This window comes from Vigna umbellata, chromosome 4 (assembly GCF_029865625.1).
Source record: "Vigna umbellata cultivar VRB3 chromosome 4, Vumbellata_1.0, whole genome shotgun sequence".
NCBI lineage: Eukaryota > Viridiplantae > Streptophyta > Magnoliopsida > Fabales > Fabaceae > Vigna > Vigna umbellata.
Window position 1 is genome coordinate 29,293,209 of NC_142168.1, and position 19,301 is coordinate 29,312,509.

Here is a 19,301-nt window from a genome sequence, read left to right on the forward strand (position 1 = left end):
CTCTACTCTTTTTAAGGCCTTTGTCTATGGCTTTTGAAACAGCTACACCAATGGCTTCCTCTGTTCCATACACAGAGGCAGTGTCAAAAAATGGCGATAACCAACCTCAATGGCATCAACATAGATTGAAGCAAGGGTCTCATTTGATGGACTATTCTCAACTGAAGTTCCCATGCCTATAACTGGCATTTTGTGTCCTGAATTCAGCAGAACAACTGGGATTTTCTTTTCAGCCATGCTTGTTCTTGCTTTCTTCCAATCCTTCTTCCTAACTTAGTCACAAATGTGAATGGAATTGGAGATATAATCTCTTTTTAAAGGGTCAAGTTTTGTCTTAAAGTTGATTCAACTGGAAAGAGGTTCTCTATTATTGTGTTCATGATATATGGAAAGAAATAATCACTTTTAAGATTTAATTTAAATTTTTTGTGCCATAATTGTTATGCATGAACAAACTATTGACTTGTGTGCAACCTATATCAAGTTACAATCATGGTCCATTCCCCATTGATATATCAGAATTTACATGAAATTGAATACACATTTTTTAAATATGTTTTACTTACACAAATTAAAATTAGGCTTAATACCACTTTTTGTCCCTCTTTAGGAGGGCAATGTTGAAATCCGTTATACTTTTTTTAAAAAGTTTAATGTGGTCCCAACTTGTGAAAAAAGTGTACAATTAAATTCTTTTTGGTCACGGCGTTAAATATTTAACGATCCAGCTGACAGCGTAGAGTGATCTGTGCAACATGGCTGTTTAGGTTTATAACGTGGCTGCATAAGGGGTAAGCTTGTGATTTTCATTAAAGTCCACATCAGGTTCATCTTCCACCTCCACCAACCGTGAATTTAGGGTTTCTTCCCTCCACTCCTTTGTCCACCACGACACTCAGAGTCATGTGTTGCAGTCTCCTTCTTCCTCCCCCTCTCCCTCTCCTCCCCACAAAACCTACCAGCTTTCCAAGCACGCCTCTCCCTCCCACTCCGATTCCGCCGGCTCCCACCTCCATTTCCACTCCAACTCTGATGATGTCTCTCCAAAATCTTATTTCCCTGATTATTCCATAGCAAGATCAGATTAAATGATAAAGATTAGTGTTTCGTGTTTAATGGAATGGAGATAAAGCATTTTCTTTCATGGAATTGATTAAACTTTGGGATTGTAGTTGGTAAATGAATCTTATCTGATACATATTTTTTAAATATGTTTTACTTACACAAATTAAAATTTATTTATATTTTATTGAACATTTTACTATTTAGAAAAATAAGTATTATTTTTATACGAGATTAGTAAAATTAAACAATGTTGATTACATAAAATGGTTATATTTCCTAATATTTTTTTATTGATGATTAATCTCCTAATCAACCTAACTCATTATTTTTAGTTAGATTTCCTTGTACAATCACACTTTTTTTTTCTATAATATTGAAACTTAAAATCTCACTTAGAGTCCAATACTACTAAGATTAACCAATTGATCTATTTTTTTCCTTATATTTGAATAAGTATAATGTAAGTATACTTTATTCAGTATATTATTATTTTGACCCAACAAATTTTTACACATTTTACATTCACTATTTTACTTTTCAATCTCTTTCTATTTTTATAAATACAAAAATTAACTTTTTCAATAATTAAAATATCTCTAAAAATATTCAATTGGTGCAAGTGGATGTAAAAAGCATTTTCCTTCCTAATATTTGATTTTTGTTGTGTACTACCATTAACCAAACCAGCAATAATTATATTGTTATTGTTATTTTCTTCAAATAATCATAATGTTGGAACAACATATTCTTAAGTATAAGAGGAATTAGTCTATAAAAGATATATTTGGCAGGAAAGAATGCATTATTTCCAATAATAGTGTTTTCTAATGTAAGAGAAGGTGACAATGAAAAGAGGGTACTTGGGATTGTCCAAACATTTAGATTTTATTTGTCAGGTTGTTTGGTTTGATATTATAGGCTATGTTGCATGTGACTCCAGCCTCACTATTCATCTTTTGTTTTATAACTTGTGTTCTGGTTTCCGTAGTAGCCATTATGTTATTACACGTACCTCAAAAAACCATTATGTTAGAACCGTTTGGACAAAGCACGTAGAGAGAAGGATGAAAATGATGGCAACGGTTGAAAAATATGTCGCTTATAGGAATATTACTGAATACTGAATTCATGCATATTTAGTTCTCAACTGTTTGATAATATAAAAATTATGCTAATGAGAATGAAACTGTAATTTAAAAGCTTGTTTATTTGAAAGGAAAGGTCTTAGAAGAAGCGAAACACTATTTTTTTCACTTGAAAACAGTGGATGAGAAAGCAGAAACAGCATCGATGAGATTGATGTGCTGTCATTCCCAAAGATCTTCGGGAGTTTTGTAAGGGCCAAACTCTGAGACAAAACGTTCACCCTTGAAACCCCTATGCTGTGGTATTTGTTTAATCTTCTCTGAATCACTCTCACTCAGCTCCCAATCGAAAATCTGAAGATTTTGCTTCATTCTCTCACTGTTGAAGCTCTTCACTATTGGAGTTGCACCTTCTTCTATTATCCACCTCAGTGCAACCTGCAATTGCACACACTTACCACTAAGTTTCACATCACATAATCCATCTATATTGTTTATCATGTTTTATGATTAACTCACCTGTGCCATACTCTTGCCTGATTTGTATGCAATGTCCTTCAGAATAGGACTGTCCATAACAGCAAGGGAACCCCACACAGCTCCATTGGCTCCCAGAGGAGACCATGCGGTCACATGAATTCCTCTCTCTTTGCAGAATTTTCTCAGGTTTTCCTGTTTCCATGCTGCGTTCATCTCCACCTGGAGAGGATGCATTTTGCAAACACACATGCTTAAGCTGAATTTCATACACAAACTAGTTTCTTTAAACATAATCATGGCAATAATTCAAAACATTATACACTGCTTTTATGGATTTCAAACGAAAGGTTCAAGAAAACAATGAATTGTGAAGGTTTCATTGCAGGTGATCAGTGTGAGAGTACCTGATTAACAGCAGGCGTAATAATTGCATTCTGAAGAAGTTGTGAAAGCTTTTTCACCCCGAAATTGCTTACACCAATGGATTTGGCCAAACCCAATTTATAGCACTGTTGCATGTCTTCCCAGGTTCCTTTCATGTCCAAAGGAAGAATGTCTTTTTTGCCATAATTTAACCCTTTAACTCCGTGCGTCAGCCTCACTGGAAAATGGATTAGGTAAAGATCCACATACTCTAGGCCCAATGTCCTATCAAAATGCAACATTCAAATCATTACACTCGGGATGAATCTTGCACAAATCACATTCAATATCAAATAAACATTCAAATGAGTTTTCAATCCAAATTAAAATGTATCTAAACAATATTTAGAATATATCAGCCTTGTGAATCTCCAAAGCTGACTCAGAATGTGAGTTGTTTCCACGTTTAATGTACATTCTTCTGATCAACAGTAATCGTATATTTCCTCTCATCATAAATTAGAGTGATGCTAAAGATGATTAAAATAAAATGCTGATGTTGATAGAGAAATAGTGACAATTGTGCCTATCAGCCAACCCATGCACACAATGAATAAAATATAGAGAATTTCAAAAACCAAAATTTAACAATCAAATAAAAGGGTAAGAAAATTACTTTAACGAACTCTTGAGTGCTGGAAGAACAAGACCAGGATGAGCATCAGTGCACCAGAGTTTGGAGGTGACAAATAGTTCGCTACGGCTTTTGATGAGACCTTGATCCAGTGCTTGTGCTATTGCTTGACCAAGAGATTCCTCAGAACCATAATAAGCTGCAGTATCAAAGTGCCTGTAGCCAACTTTTATGGCTTCAATGAATGCAGGAATGAGCACGTGTGATGGTGGTAATGGCACTGTTCCTGTGCCAAAACCCAAATTGGGCATCTTATGCCCTGAGTTTAGCACCACTTCTGGGATTGTCTTTGCCTCCATTGCTCCTGCGAAATGGAATCAAATAAAACAGTTTCAGAAAATTAAAACAGGTTTAAAGTGATCAAATCATATGAAGTATTATCCTTGGCTAATACTAGACATCCTTAAAACTGTAAAACAATGTTCCCTGATTAAAACTGAATTAAACCTGATGTTTTCTGAGAAGATAACTCAGAAAAAGGTTACTGAATTGATATATGTAAGCCCTGATCCATCCAACATTAGTTGAACAAGTTAAGAATTCATTAAATAATAATTAATTTAAAGATAGAGTAATTACTCATTGTATTAATTAACTTAGACATTATTTTTTTAAATTAGAAAATATCTAAAATAATCTTCATTGTTTATAAAAAATTATAATTACTTTACTAAAATTAATCTCTATTATTAGTTATTAAAATTTTATATATTATTAAATTTTAAATTAGTCTCTAATTAATAACAGATATAGACCAAATTATACAAACTAATTATAAATTTTTATTAATAATAAAATGTATTTTAAATACTAACATTTTTTAAGTTATAAAATAGTGCTTAATTTAATTAATTATTTTTAGTCTCTAAATTCACTATTATTCAATATTTTTCTTCCAGTAAATATCAAACAAAAATTGTTAATTAATTAATCAACATTTTTAAACATTTAAACAAAGTTTTAAAGCTTTAGTAAATGGATGGCGTTAAATATCAGGGGTATTGCTTTTAAATAATTGCTAATCAATGAAACAATTACTTTCCACGAAGCGTTACGATCTGTATTTATTAATACTTCAATTGTTTTGTTAGCTATATCAACTCTGAAATTTTTTTTTCTATTATACCTTTAATCTTTATAATATTTTCAAAATAATTTATGCATGTATTTATATGTCATAAATAGAAAATTAAGTAAATGAAATTGTGTATAATTATTTTATGTGATTCAATAAAATTTACTATATTTCTGAATTTCTTTAAAATAAACTTGAAATACATGTAAAAGTAAAATGAGAGAGTATATTTTATGTATGTAATAAATAAAATTTATATCAATAGTCTATATAATGAGTTAAATTAGAAGAATTGATGATTTATTAATTATACAAAGAGGGTTTTACATTACATTTATATCGATAGTATATATAATGAGTTAAATTAGAAGAATTGATGATTTTTATTTATACTTTAATGTTTTTACATAATATTTATATCAATAGTATATATAATGAGTTAAATTAGAAGAATTGATGATTTATTAATTATACTTTAATGTTTTTACATAATATTTATACCAATAGTATATATAATGAGTTAAATTAGAAGAATTGACAATTTATTAATTATACATTAATGTTTATATCAATGTTACATTATTTTTCTGGAAAACAAAATATCTTAATTTTATTTTTGTATGTTCCACTGTAATTAACTCTTAAGACATTTTTGGAATATTTATTTGAGAATGAGTCTTAAACTCATTTTTTCATTAGTGTTTTATTTGATTGTTAATAAAAAATATATATTTCCAAGATAAAAATAATAATTTTTTTATTATAACTCAGGAATTTATGATTTTCAGTCACGGAGTTTGTGATTTTGAATATGATAATATAATACTCAATTATTTTATTACTAAAAATCAAGTTATAAAAAAATTATTAATTGAATTTCATTTTATAAGAACTATCCTTCTTCAAAAAAAATTATACTTTTAATTCTTATAAAATAACACTCAATTCTTTTTAGCTATCTCAATTCTGAAAAATATTTTTTTTCTAATATACCTTTAATCTTTATAATATTTCCAAAATAATTTATGCATGTATTTATTATGTTAAATAAAAATAAAGTTAAGTAAATGAAATTGTGTATAATTATTTTATTTGATTAAATAAAATTTATTATATTTTTGAATTTCTTTAAAATAAACTTGAAATACATGTAAAAGTAAAATGAGAGAGTATATTTTATGCATGTAATAAATAATATTTATATCAATAGTCTATATAAAGAGTTAAATTAGAAGAATTGATGATTTATTAATTATACATCAAAGGTTTTACATAACATTTATATTGATAGTATATATAATGAGTTAAATTAGAAGAATTGATTATTTATTAATTATACTTTAATGTTTTTACATAATATTTATATCAATAGTATATATATAATGAGTTAAATTAGAAGAATTGATGATTTATTAATTATAAATTAATGTTTATATCAATGTTACATTCTTTTTCTGGAAACAAATATCTTAATTTTATTTTTGTATGTTCCACTGTAATTTAACTCTTAAGACATTTTTGCAATATTTATTTGAATGAGTCTTAAACTCATTTTTTTCATTAGTGTTTCACTTGATTGTTAATAAAAAAAAATATATTTTCAAGATAAAAATAATATTTTTTTTATTTTAATAACTCAGGAGTTTATGATTTTGAGTCTCGTAATAATACTCAATTATTTCATTACTTAAAATTAAGTTTAAAAAAATTATTAATCAAGTTTTATTTTATAAGAATTATGATTTTTTAAAAATTTTATGATTTTAACTCTGATAAGATGATATTTAATTATTTTATTATTAAAAATAAAATTACGAAAAGAATTATTATTAATCGAATTTCATTATATAAAAACTAATATTTTTCTAAAACTTTATAAAACCTTTTGTATAAATCCTTCCAGCTGATATAATGATTTAATGATATCTTGAAAATATTATATAATTATGTTTTTTTTTATGTTTTTATCAAATATATATAATACTTTAATTAGTGTAAGGTAATGTCACTAAATTATATTATTATAAGTCTTATTTTTCTATACAGCTAAAAGAACAATAAATTTTAATAATTATTATCTTTTAAATATCTCTATGGAGGTAAAGAAAAAACAGATACATTTAATTAAGTAAACATTGTATTTGTTAAATTTGATAAATATATTATATATTTATACATTTTTAACATGTTTTTTTATAAGTTAAAATTTAACACTTATATTAATTTTAATATTATATATTTTGAAAATAAAGTAATTTTCTCTAAAATTTAAATTTAAAGAAAACGTAGCATAATTGGTCTCCCTTCCATGTTATACAAGTTGTAAATATAAATGATAAAGAGGAATGAAAGGAGACGATTATACCCAAATTTAGTGGATATGAAATTTTTTGTCCCGTTACAATTCTCATGTAGTCATATCCATGTTTGTACCTGTGAATATTTTCTTATTCATAATGGTAAGAGTTTTGATAGTGGTTATTTTGAACATTGTATTTCAGTTCAACAATTGAAACATATCTCGATGAGACCAAAAATGATGACTTTTTGGCTTTAATTACGAATCGAAGGTTAAACTTTCATATTAAGTTTTAGTTTTTCCAAAACCGAAGTATAAAATCGTAGAGAAAAAAAAAGGATTAGGCTTCATATGCTTCAAAACTTTGAAGGATGTTCAAAAGTGAAGGATGTTTTGTGTTCGCAAGTACAACAATGGTTCGCCTTCGCAATGAAAAATGGTTCTCGTTCAATAAAAAAACAAAAGTGGATTAACAAACAAAATAGGGAAAACTAGTTTTTTGCATACCCAATAGTTGAAGAAGGAAATGTTGTGGTATGAAGGCTTCATGTTCAAACAATAACGACATGGAAGCTTTGAAGTGCGTTGTGTTTGCAGGAAGATGCTTGACCTTTGTTTTCGAACAATTGGTGATGAACAAAATGAAAATAGGGAGACAAAGGAGATGACCGAGTGAGATAAGTCATTTTCAAAAGAAAATATTAAAAATGAAATAGAAGATGAGTTTCGTGAAATGCGTTCAAATGATGGGGGAAGTAACTTTGTTGAAACTTTAACCCTAACAAGATAGTAAGCTTCAGTTCTATTAATAACTAAAGCATACTATGGAATAAGCTTAGGTCATTAGTAGAACCAAAGTCTATTTCCCTACTTCATAATAAAAACTAAATAAAAATTTGACATTTTGAAAATTTGTGACACCTTTTCAGCTTTGGTTATGTGACAACCAAAACAGATTAAATTTCGGCTAATAGTAGAACCAAAACCTATTTCTCTTCTTCAGAAAAAATAATAAAAACTTCGGAGTTTCAGAACCTATTTCTCTTCTTCAGAAAAAATAATAAAAACTTCGGAGTTTCACAAAACTGAAGCATATAAGGAGATTTCAAATGCACTTTCTAGACTATCAATTGTTTCAATATCAATTAATTAATTTTTACAAAAAATAATAAAAATTCTTGAAAATGAAACATAATAATATTAAGTATTTAATATAAAAAACAATATATTCTTGCCTCTTCAAAATAAAATATTTAGAAAGAAATTATAATTATAACTGCATATATTTCAAATTAGACTATTAGGTAAAGTTTTATGAGAATCAAAATATTTGTCAAAATTTTAAATATTTACGAAACAAAGTTGATAAAATTTAAAAATATTTTTAAAACATTATAAAAAGAAAACAAATATTCAAATTTGAAAATATTTTAAATGTTTTTTCACTCTATTTTTTTAATTCTAATGAAATCTTTTTTTATACTCTAATAAAAATTGACAAAGAATAAATATTAAACTAATAATAATTAAAATTTAGAAAAATTGTTTTATCTTTTTATCTTCAATATATTTGAATGGTGATAAACAATATTGATCATAATAACATTAATTTATTATATTATATAGAATTATTTTTTTATATAATTAGTGATAAAATTACACTTATAAAATTAAAAATAAATAAATATTATCAACAGTCAAAATCTGTTGAAAACATTAAAAATTCGTCCGTAATTAGTTTTTCCAATGGATTATCAACATTCATATTCGTCTAGTCGGTTTATTTACCAATAGATTTTTATATCTCGTCAGTAAATACAAAATCAAAATGGTTGTAGGTGGGAAGGTCAGTTTACTCTTTGTGGAGACTGGCTACACCTGATTACAATGCGAGGGTAGACTAGTTATTTTAGTTTGATTACACAGCTCGCTAGATAGTAGCTTGTACAAGTCTATGGAGCAAGTGGAGAGTTTGCACAACCTGGTCAGCCTACTGGAATTAAAAAGATTTGACCATTCTTAATTATATAATAATATATTATAATATGTAATAATATTCAATAATATAATAATAATAATAATAATAAATAAAATATGATATAGAAAAATAAATAAAGAAATGAATGCTGGCATTATTAATAAACTAAACATAAATTGAATATTAAAAAAATATCATTTTTCAATGTACTCAATCTAATTGTATTTTCAAACAAAATCAATTATTAAGCTATTGATACTGTTATTAGAATATTTTATTTTAACTCAAACATTATGAGTAAGAGTTTAAAATATAAAATTAATTGTGTTAAAACATGATGATTTCATTCAAAAAGTCCAATGTTTTGTAGTTTAAGATCATTTACTGTTTATATTTTTTTTTCATCCTCTAACTTTTATATTTTGTTTACATTTTTATATTTTGTAGTTTTATATTACCTATTAACAACTTATGTATTTTTCATCCTTTATTAAGGAATCTATTATTTATATTTTTCCACATTGTCTAATTAATATATCATTTAAAATTGAATTAGAATTCTTAATTTTTATTAACTCAATCTTAACAAAATAGAATTCTTATATTAAATTGTAACCATATTTTATAATCTCAAATCAATACGATAAAATAGATAGTTTTAAAAATCTTATGAAGATAAAATACTAGTTTAGAAACATTGCTACAGTCATAATCCACAACCCTCTACACCCAGGTGGCCAAGGTAGCCACAATTGGATAGTGGTCGTCACATGCTCTTGAGCAAATCAGTATATTTAATGAATGAACGAAGAAAGTAAAATGTGGTTCTTTCCTGTGTACTCATTTATTAATTTGAGTTTTCTCATCATAACTTTTGTTATTCTATTTTCAGTTAATTAAGAAGATCTATTTTTCTGTTGCATTTATTTAAAGTTAATATTCAATTTTATGATTCTACTTTTAACGAGAAATACATAGTTTCGATTAAATATAGTTTCATAAAATGGAAAAGGAAATACTTTTAACGAGAAATACACATAAATGATGTAAGAGATGTGACATTACTTATCCAATATGATGTGAGGAAATGTGTGAGAAAGATTTAAAAGATAAACGAGGAAGATACCATAGACTAAATCAAGATATATTATTTTGCAGGATTAAACGTTGAATTCAACATATAGTCCAAAAAAACTGTAAATTTACTAAATTTGAATGAATTGAAAATGTGAGCTTGAGATTCCCTGCTCTCTAATTTTAATGTTTCACATTCAAACATAAATAAATAAAAAATATGAAACTGGTTGCTTGCAAATTTCTTTAGCTCCACACAACAAAGGGAACAATTGAAAGTTGGAAAGTAGTAACAGTACAACAAAGAGAGCAATTAAAAGTTGGAAGGTAGTAACAGTACAATACAGAGAAGTTTTTTTCTCTGTCATTTGTTTCTTTTGTTTTGGAAGAAAGGCCTTAGCTTTTGAAATTTATTTCTGTTCCCTGTATTGTTGGAGAGGAGCAGAGCATGCACACAGTCTTCGTATTTAGAGAGAGAAATGGAGCGGGAAATTTTTTGCACGAATTTTGTTTATAGGTGATTATCGGTAGATTTATCGACAAATTTTGTTCTTCAATAAGTGAAATATGCATTATTAATGAATTTATTGACATATTCTTTTATCGATAATAAAGTCGTTGGTAATTAAAATTTAAAAATTTTTCGATAAAATTCTTTGGTAAAATCTGTTCGTACACTACAAAAATAATACAATATAGTTGGGATTTGTTTTCGGAGGTTTTTAAAACCTCTTATATTTCCGGTGGTTTTATCAAAAAACTCTTGAATTTCTAGCGATTTAATAAAAACCACAACTAAGTTATGATTTTTTATACCGCCCACAAATATTCTAAAACTTTTTATTTCCCGTTATTCTTGTCTCTTTGAATCGCGTTTTGGTAATATTTCTCTGTCTTTCCTTCATGTCCCTCCCAATCGAAGCACAAATCTCTAAATCGCACTCTCGCGAAAGCCAATGTGTCAAGATGAAACCCTCACGCATCCATCTTCACCAACCTGCATTTGAACAACAAGTAAGCAGACCATCAATTTCTCATCCTCCCACCAATGGCGACGCCGCTTCGTCTTCTCCATAAACAGATCTCATCACCAGTCTCATGTCATCGTGATGAACCAAAAACCACCTACCATCTTCTTCATTACAACCAAAAGGAAAACCTATTCACACCACCAGACCGACCACCAGGCCGAGTGACCGACCACCAGACCGAGTGACCGACCACTAGACCGAGTGGTCGACCACCAAATTGAGTGGCCGAACACCAGGTCGAGTGACCAACCACCAGGCCGAGTGGTGACCATTAGGCCGAGTGGTCGACCACCAGATCAACCACCAGGCCGAGTGGCTGACCACCTGGCTAACCAGCAACTTATTTAAAAGAAAGCCAACTCAGCGACCAATGTATGCCACGTTAGAACAACTTGCTCATGTCACCAAGCCACGCATCAAAATTTTTAACGTCGTCCAACCTAATTAACGACGAGGTCTAAATTGATTCAATTTTATACAATAAGGAACCTAATTGAGACCATTTAGAATACGAGGAGCTATTTGAGACAAACATCCACAAATAGGGATGTTCAAAAGGATTAAACCTTTTATTTATAACTACAAAGAAATCACACATATCCTTTGAGATTCTTTCAAGGATAAAACTGTGGTAATTCATAACTTTCAAAACATACAATAAGAAATGATTCACTATGATGATATCATTCAACGAATTTGGGATGAAAACAAAAATTATACATAAAAATAAAAATAAATTATTAATTGAGTTTATATTTGATATAAATAAATATATAACTAAATTATAATATATCACTTTATAATAGTAAATTGGATTTATGTTACATATATTTAATCTCATGGTTCGATTAAGTGAAACACATTCAAAATTTATATAAAATAATACATTTTTGGGTTAATACCTATTTTGGTTCCTATAATTGTCATTTTTTGTTCAAAGTGGTTCTCGAGCTTTTTCGGCTTTCAAAGTAGTCTCCACTTTTGTAAAATTTGTTTAATTTGGTCATTTTCACTAACGGCGTCTAAATCGCTAACGACGTAGAGTTCACGTAAGAAAAATAGAATGAGCTGCCACGTAGTATAACTTACAATGGCGGGCTCACATCATCATCTCACCACGTCATCGCCATTTTCCCCAAATTTAAAAGTTCGATGATGTGTTGTGGTTGATTTTGATTTCTATAGGATTTTTTTATTTAATGGAAAGCGATTTAGGAGTTTTGCTCCTTGCATATGGTTTCGCATCATTAATGGAGGTTGAACGACTTTAATGGTGGTGCGATTTGGGATTTTGCAGGTTTCCATGGATGAAGCTATCAAATTAATACTACTTTTCAAGGCAACTTCAGTATTGCCAAGTAGTATCCAAGAAAGTAGATAGGGCTAAAGTAACCCTGAGTCGTCTCCCTACGAACACGAAATTGCTTTCGAATATCTGACTCTTATTAATGTTATGCAATGCTTATGAATAAAAGTAATGGTTGAAGAATGTTTAAAGAATAAATAAGAAACTTAAAAACAGTTATGATTAAATAGGCTAATTTCACTGCTTTTTCAAAATAGATTCATCATCGGTTATTCACAGATAATTGTTCAATTGATTATTATTTAAGTTTCAAATTAATTAAAGTACATTCTTAATTAATTTGAGGGCGATCATGCATTTAACCAAAGTAAATTCTCAATCAAATGCAAAACCTTCTAGATTATTCACAATGAATTCAACCAAAGTACATTCTCAATCAAATCCTATTGTGTTTAATCATGTCTATTCTTAAATCGCCTAACCAAATTAAAAACTAATCAATCAAAGTAAATTCTCAATTGATTATAGTTGAAATTATTACTACCAATCAAACTACATTCTCAATTGATAGTAAAAATCAATTAATCATATGAAAGTTCCTAAATTAAATCAAAGTAGATTCTCAATTAAACCTAGAAACCCTAGAACTCATATAATCAATATGCATGTAGATTCAAATACATTATGATGCAAAAATCTTTGCTTTTAATTTGATAGAGAGATGAAAGACATAGAGAGAGAACAACTTAAATCAATAATCAAAATAAACAATTGCATTAACTCAATCTAACCTCAGAATCCATAATGAAATTACAGAAGAATAGCCCTAGATGCTTAGCTCTCCATGAATGGAGTTGAATACAAGATGAAATAAGAGAGAAGTATGAGAGAATGAATGAATTGTCGTTTGGAGCAATAGAACTTATAATTTCAGCTACACAAATAAACGTAAGAACATCTAAGAATATTTTATGCGCTAAAACTCACTTTTTACGTCTCTTTAATTCCCAAACCCAACAATTCTAAATATCACAAATTCACTTAAAATCAACCATTTAAGCACAGTTATCCCATCAAAAATTTAAACTTTAAGGCATAAATGTGGGCATAAATATGCACTCATCAATATGGTTTCACATCATTAATGGAGGTTGAACGACTTTAATGGTGGTGCGATTTGGGATTTTGCAGGTTTCCATGGATGAGGCACGATTTCACGATTCATCGTGAATTAGGTTTTTGCTATTTGTGTTGATCTACTACGACAATGAAGATCTCTACTTCGATTTGGGGATTGAATGTGATCTGTGCGAGTTAGGGTTCTGGTTCAAAAAGGTTCGTGATTGTTGTGCGAACTAGGATTATTTGTTAAAAGGAGATTTGGGAATTAGGGGTTTCCTACATGTTCAATGGTTCTATGATTTTTGGAGTTTCACTTTGCAGGTTCTCACGAAGGTGGAGTTCTCTAGCTCATAATGGAAAAGATCAAGATGGTGAGATGTTGATGGTGGTTCTAACGATGGTTGCGCGAGAAGGGTGATATAGGTGTGACGATGCATAACGATTTGAGCTCGCGGTTTGGTCTGATTCGTTGTAGTGGGGGTTTCTTTTGTAGATTGAATTTCCTTGTTGATTCGTGGTGGCTTGCGCAATTACTAATGACGAGGCTCACGGTGGTCTAGCGACATGGAGAAGATGATGGCCTGAGTGTGGTGCATGATGGCGTGATGGAAGGAAAATTAGGGTTTTTGATTTGGGAAGGATGGCGATGATGTTATGAGCCCTACTACATGATAACTCATTCCGTTTTTCTTACGTGGAGTCTATGCCGTTAATTAGCGATTTAGACGCTGTCAACGAAAAAATGACAAAATTGAACAAATTTTACAAAAAAGGCGACTACTTTAAACAGTGAAAAAACTCGAGGACCACTTTGAACAAAAATAACGAATATAGGGACCAAAATATATATTAAGCCTATTTCTTTCTAAGAGTTTCAAAAATGTCTAGGACTCAGAGGAAAGGTATCATAAAATAATATAAAAAAGGGACAAACTCAGGAAGTGAATCACTCATAAGGTGCATATATTGTGTTTTGAGAACTAAATGACAAATTTTTTTATAGTATTATGGACATCTTAATAATAGACTTGATATATTTATGCATATGTAGGAATTAGTGTGTTCTTATGATGTTGTTTGAGAAAATGCTTATGATGGAAAACCAATTTATGCATGTGTAGGAATTAGTGTGTCCTTATTTTGTTGTTTAAGAAAATGTTTGTGATGGTAAACAGATTTGGTGCAAACTCAAATGATGGAGATTGACCAAGTTAATCTTTTTTAATTTGCAAAATAGACACTAATAATGGAGTATGATCCAAAGGATAGATCAAAACCCACATAAAAGGAACAAGTCTTGGTGTCAAGATGATGAAAACCCTCTTTATTCAAGTTGAAGAAGAATCCATGGAAATGATTTAGTGGGCTTATAAGCATGTAAAGATGAAGGATGTTGTGTTTGAGGAGTGGATTTGGAGTACTTCTTAAAGGAAGTTGGACCAACCATCAAGAAAAGGTTAGGAGACATCTTCAAGACATATATTCTAGTGAATTAGACAAAGTGAGACTACAAATGAGCATAAGTTCTCTCTATTATTCATTCCAAGCTCTCTTTTGCAAGAGCTGGTCACTACTATTTATAAGATGGAGGAGTGGACTCATATGAAAATGAATACAAATGAATCAAAAAAATACATTAAACTTGCAAGTTTCTTGAACCTTCCTCAAGAATAGATACAATGTATGAGAGCCTCCTCATTTAAACCAAGTTCTAGAAGGTTCCTTAAGGCCCAAGCAAGCCCAAAACATGTTAGATTGCATCTCACTCAATAGGCAAGTCGAAAACAATCAAAACTAGCTTGCTATCAAAAATTGACTACAATAATTGATTATGTCATATGATAATCGATTATTTCAGTAAGAATTTCATCTTTGTCTAAAAACTCTCTAAAATAAGATAAAATAATTGATTATGTCATAAACAAATTCAAAGAAATGGCCAAAAATAAGCCTAAATGACATAAGAACTTAGTCAAATGCAAGGTCTAAAGAAAATATTTATACATATTTACAAGGCTCAATAGAAAGAAAGAACAAACTTGAAAACACTACTTTTCATAAAAGTAGAAATTCTTGAAGTCCTTCTTCTTCCATTTTTCTAGTCTCGGTTCAAGTTGAAATTATTTGGATGAATCTCCATTAAACTTAGTGGATTGATGATCTCCATTAAACTTCTTGGGTGGATCTCCATTGAAGCATGTATGTTTTCTTGTAGAGAAATATGTAGGGTGAGTTATCGTTGTGTTGTTTGTCGTTTTTGTAATTTTATTATGTATACTTAGTTTCAAGAGCCACATTATTCTATTCAATTATATTTGTTAAAAAAAAATAATAATGTCACTACGGTTTCTTTTAGAATGATGATTTAACAAATAACGTTAATAACGTGCTGTAAAATAATTGGTGTCAGTGCGTCCTAAAATGTATATACTTTGCAGTTAAAAATACTTTTAAATTATAAGTTGTTAGATAGAAGTAATATTTTATTTCAGTTGGACAAAACAGACTTTATTTAATCAAGATTGAGTACGAAATATACAGGAAATGAAATAAAGTGTGGTTCCTGTTGTCAGGAATTAACAAAAGACTATTCATATGTCTCATTCATTTACCAATATTGTACATTTATATAAATTTCGATAGGAAAAATTGATGACGCAATATATAGGTAGGATTTAGAGGGGATTGGGTTGCTGTCTGGGTTGATTCTTGGAGGAAATGAATGAAAGGATAGCCATGGAGAGGAAGGTGACGAGAAGGAAAGCAGAAGAAATTAATCCTTGAATCAAAAGCTTGTTGTATGGACCCTTAAAATTAAAATTATTCAAATTTGTGATATGCTCCGTCAGGAACTTCTTTAATTCCACAGACAATGCAAAACCAGCACCAATGGCTACGCCGAGAGACAGACTAATTACCTGCACATTTAACATCCATATATATATTCATGTCGAAGAATTATAGGGCAAAAAATATCAAATACTTTCGATTTTTCCATATTTAACTACACTTTTATTCTCACAGTAAATAACTTAATAGATTTAAAAAATAATCAAATTTTGTTAACTTAAAAAGTAGATAAATTTTTAAATATATTTTTAATTCTTAAACTTAGATATAATGTTATAATTCATGTTTCAAACTTTAATATATATTTTAATTTCCAAAATTAATATAGATATTTTAATCCAATAACATCAACTCTCTTTTATGTTAAAAAATATTTTAAATTAATATCTGAGTTAAAACAAATTAAATGATACAAACAGCGCAAACTTTAACCTAAACTATCATTTAATATATTCAAAAAAATTACACAGTTACATTAGAAGAATTATATATCTTCATTTTTTAAACTTACATCTTGCACACCAATGGGAGAGTAATTGAATGAATTTGAGAGGATTTGAAAATAAATTTTTTGTTGTTTATTTGAGTGGATTTTGGAGGTAAGTGAGAGTGGATTTTGAAGTAAATTTTTTTAATTTATCACATCAATCAAGTCTTATACTAATTCTCACAAATTTTACTTCCAAATTCAATTTCACTTATCTTCAAAATCCAGTCAAATAAACAACAACAAAATTTACCTTGAAATCGTCTTAAAGTCATTCAATCACTCTCTCCAAAATCTATTCAAGCGAACAAAAACCTTAGGCTTTGCTCACTCGAATGAATTTGAGGGAGAGTAATTGAGTGGATTTGAGAGGATTTAAAAATAAATTTTTTTGTTGTTTATTTGAGTGAATTTGGAGGTGAATGAGAGTGGATTTGGAAGTAATTTTTTTTAATCTATCAAATCAACCAAATCTTACACTAATTCTCACAAACGTTGTTTCCAAATTCACTCTCACTTACCTCCAAATGGACTCAAATAAACAACAACAAAATTTATCTTCAAATCCTCTCAAATCCATTGAATCACTCTCCCCAAAATCTATTCAAGTGAACAAAGGGTTAAAGATCAAATTATATCAAAATTTGATATAAAAATGAATTACAATTTTACTTTCAAATTTAAAAATTAAAAATATATTTAACTCTAAATTTAATTCAACATTAAAGTGTTTTAAAATTTACACTCACTTATAATTTCGTCTTATTCTGAAATCTTCAACAACTTAAAACTCAAAATTCCTAATAAATTAAAGTGTTCCTTGATTTGTATTATTAAGTATATTTGATGCGATAATATAATAATGAACAAGCCATACCTGGTCTGCATATAAGTCAAATTTTGGCAAGAATCCATTGTTTATGAGCCTCTTGTGTCGTATTGCATAGTATACGGCAAATGGAAGCTGAACTATAGAATATGCACACGTAATTGCTGCAATAGCTACCACCAGGCTGCAGATTTTACATACCAACGACAACAATGAGATACAAGAAGCTCTTGTCATTTTTACCAAACTTTTTTCTCAGTCAACCATAAATATTCAAGGTTTTAAGACCAACCTCTTAAGTTCTCTAAGATTACGAAAAATTTCTTGTTTTTTATTAAAAGTCTAACTTATAAAACTGTTGATATAATGAATGGGATACATTAAAAAAAGGTTTGGATGTTTTTTTTTTACCTGTATGAATCGAATTCTTGATATTTGACCTCTGCACCGTTTTGAAATTTGTAGCTGTTGGTAACGAGCAAGGCCATTGATGCAGCCGAAGATGCAAGAGCAACTATCCTCAACGCCAGGATTGAGTTAGCCACACTTTTGGTCACCATTTTAACTTCAAACAAAGCTACCTCTTTAATTTTCCTTGCTATTTTCTCTCATTTTTCTTACGTTCTTGAATACCTTTTTATACACAAAACAAATCAAGATGATGCTATTTGTTTCTCTATCATCTTGAATCCAATTATTGCCATAAACATCTCAACTAATTTTTTCCACAGTCAACTACAGAGAAACCCATCACTCACTTTCCTCACAGCTCCCCATCAGTTTTTCTTACCACAAAGACTTTTAATAATTTTTTATTTTTATTTATAATTTTTATTTCAAACACTGTTTATAATATTTTCTACGTTAGTGTTTAACGGTTTAGTTAACATGTGTAAGGTTAAAACTCAAATGAAGTTATAATTATTTTATATTGTAAAATAAATAAAAAATCTACATTACGTGTTTAATTAAAAATATTCTACCCCATACCAAATTAATTTAAAAGTAAAACTAAAATTATATTTTATCCACTTGGGAGGTGATGGAGAGAAAAAAAATGAAAAGAAAAAAAAAATAATAGTTTGTGACGATGATGAGATAATTAATGATCAGACGGGGTTTAAAATTGAGTTTTCTTATTACAATTGTATTTCTTTCTCTGTCGACCAAAATATTCTACACATAAAAATAGCATTACTAATGAAAGAAAGAAAAAAAAAAACTCAAAGACCTTTTAAAATGAAAAGCTCCATGATCTTAAAAAAAGAAAATTATCCCTAATTTCTCAGGTGTACCAAAGGAGTGTAGCTGAAGCATAAAACGGTAAAATAAAAATCAAATTGAAAGCTTTGAAACTTTCTTGTTTTATCAAATTATTTAATGTTAATAGGTACCATGAAGATTTCCAACCACTAAAATTTGAATTTTAATGTTGATAGGAGTGGTAGGTACCATGAAGATTTGCTACCACTAAAATTTGAAGACAGATTTTTTCTTGATGATCAGAAAAAATTATATAACAATGCTCAATTTTTATGAATTGAATTATCAACTTTAATTTTC

At 28.9% G+C, this 19,301-nt stretch overlaps 2 protein-coding genes across 2 annotated transcripts; both read right to left on the minus strand.

The window, feature by feature from the left end:
• Positions 1-2,252: 2,252 nt before the first annotated feature.
• LOC124841073 (methylecgonone reductase-like) lies at positions 2,253-4,123 on the minus strand. The gene is made up of 4 exons (XM_047317254.2): positions 3,670-4,123; positions 3,035-3,278; positions 2,670-2,849; positions 2,253-2,588 (listed from the first exon to the last, which is right to left on the minus strand). The coding sequence occupies exons 1-4, from the start codon at positions 3,984-3,986 to the stop codon at positions 2,373-2,375; spliced, it is 957 nt and encodes a 318-aa protein (XP_047173210.2). The 5' UTR covers positions 3,987-4,123; the 3' UTR covers positions 2,253-2,372.
• Positions 4,124-16,117: 11,994 nt separating this feature from the next.
• LOC148199798 (CASP-like protein 4D1) lies at positions 16,118-18,393 on the minus strand. The gene is made up of 3 exons (XM_088114106.1): positions 18,150-18,393; positions 17,787-17,922; positions 16,118-16,490 (listed from the first exon to the last, which is right to left on the minus strand). The coding sequence occupies exons 1-3, from the start codon at positions 18,296-18,298 to the stop codon at positions 16,248-16,250; spliced, it is 528 nt and encodes a 175-aa protein (XP_087970232.1). The 5' UTR covers positions 18,299-18,393; the 3' UTR covers positions 16,118-16,247.
• Positions 18,394-19,301: the final 908 nt, after the last annotated feature.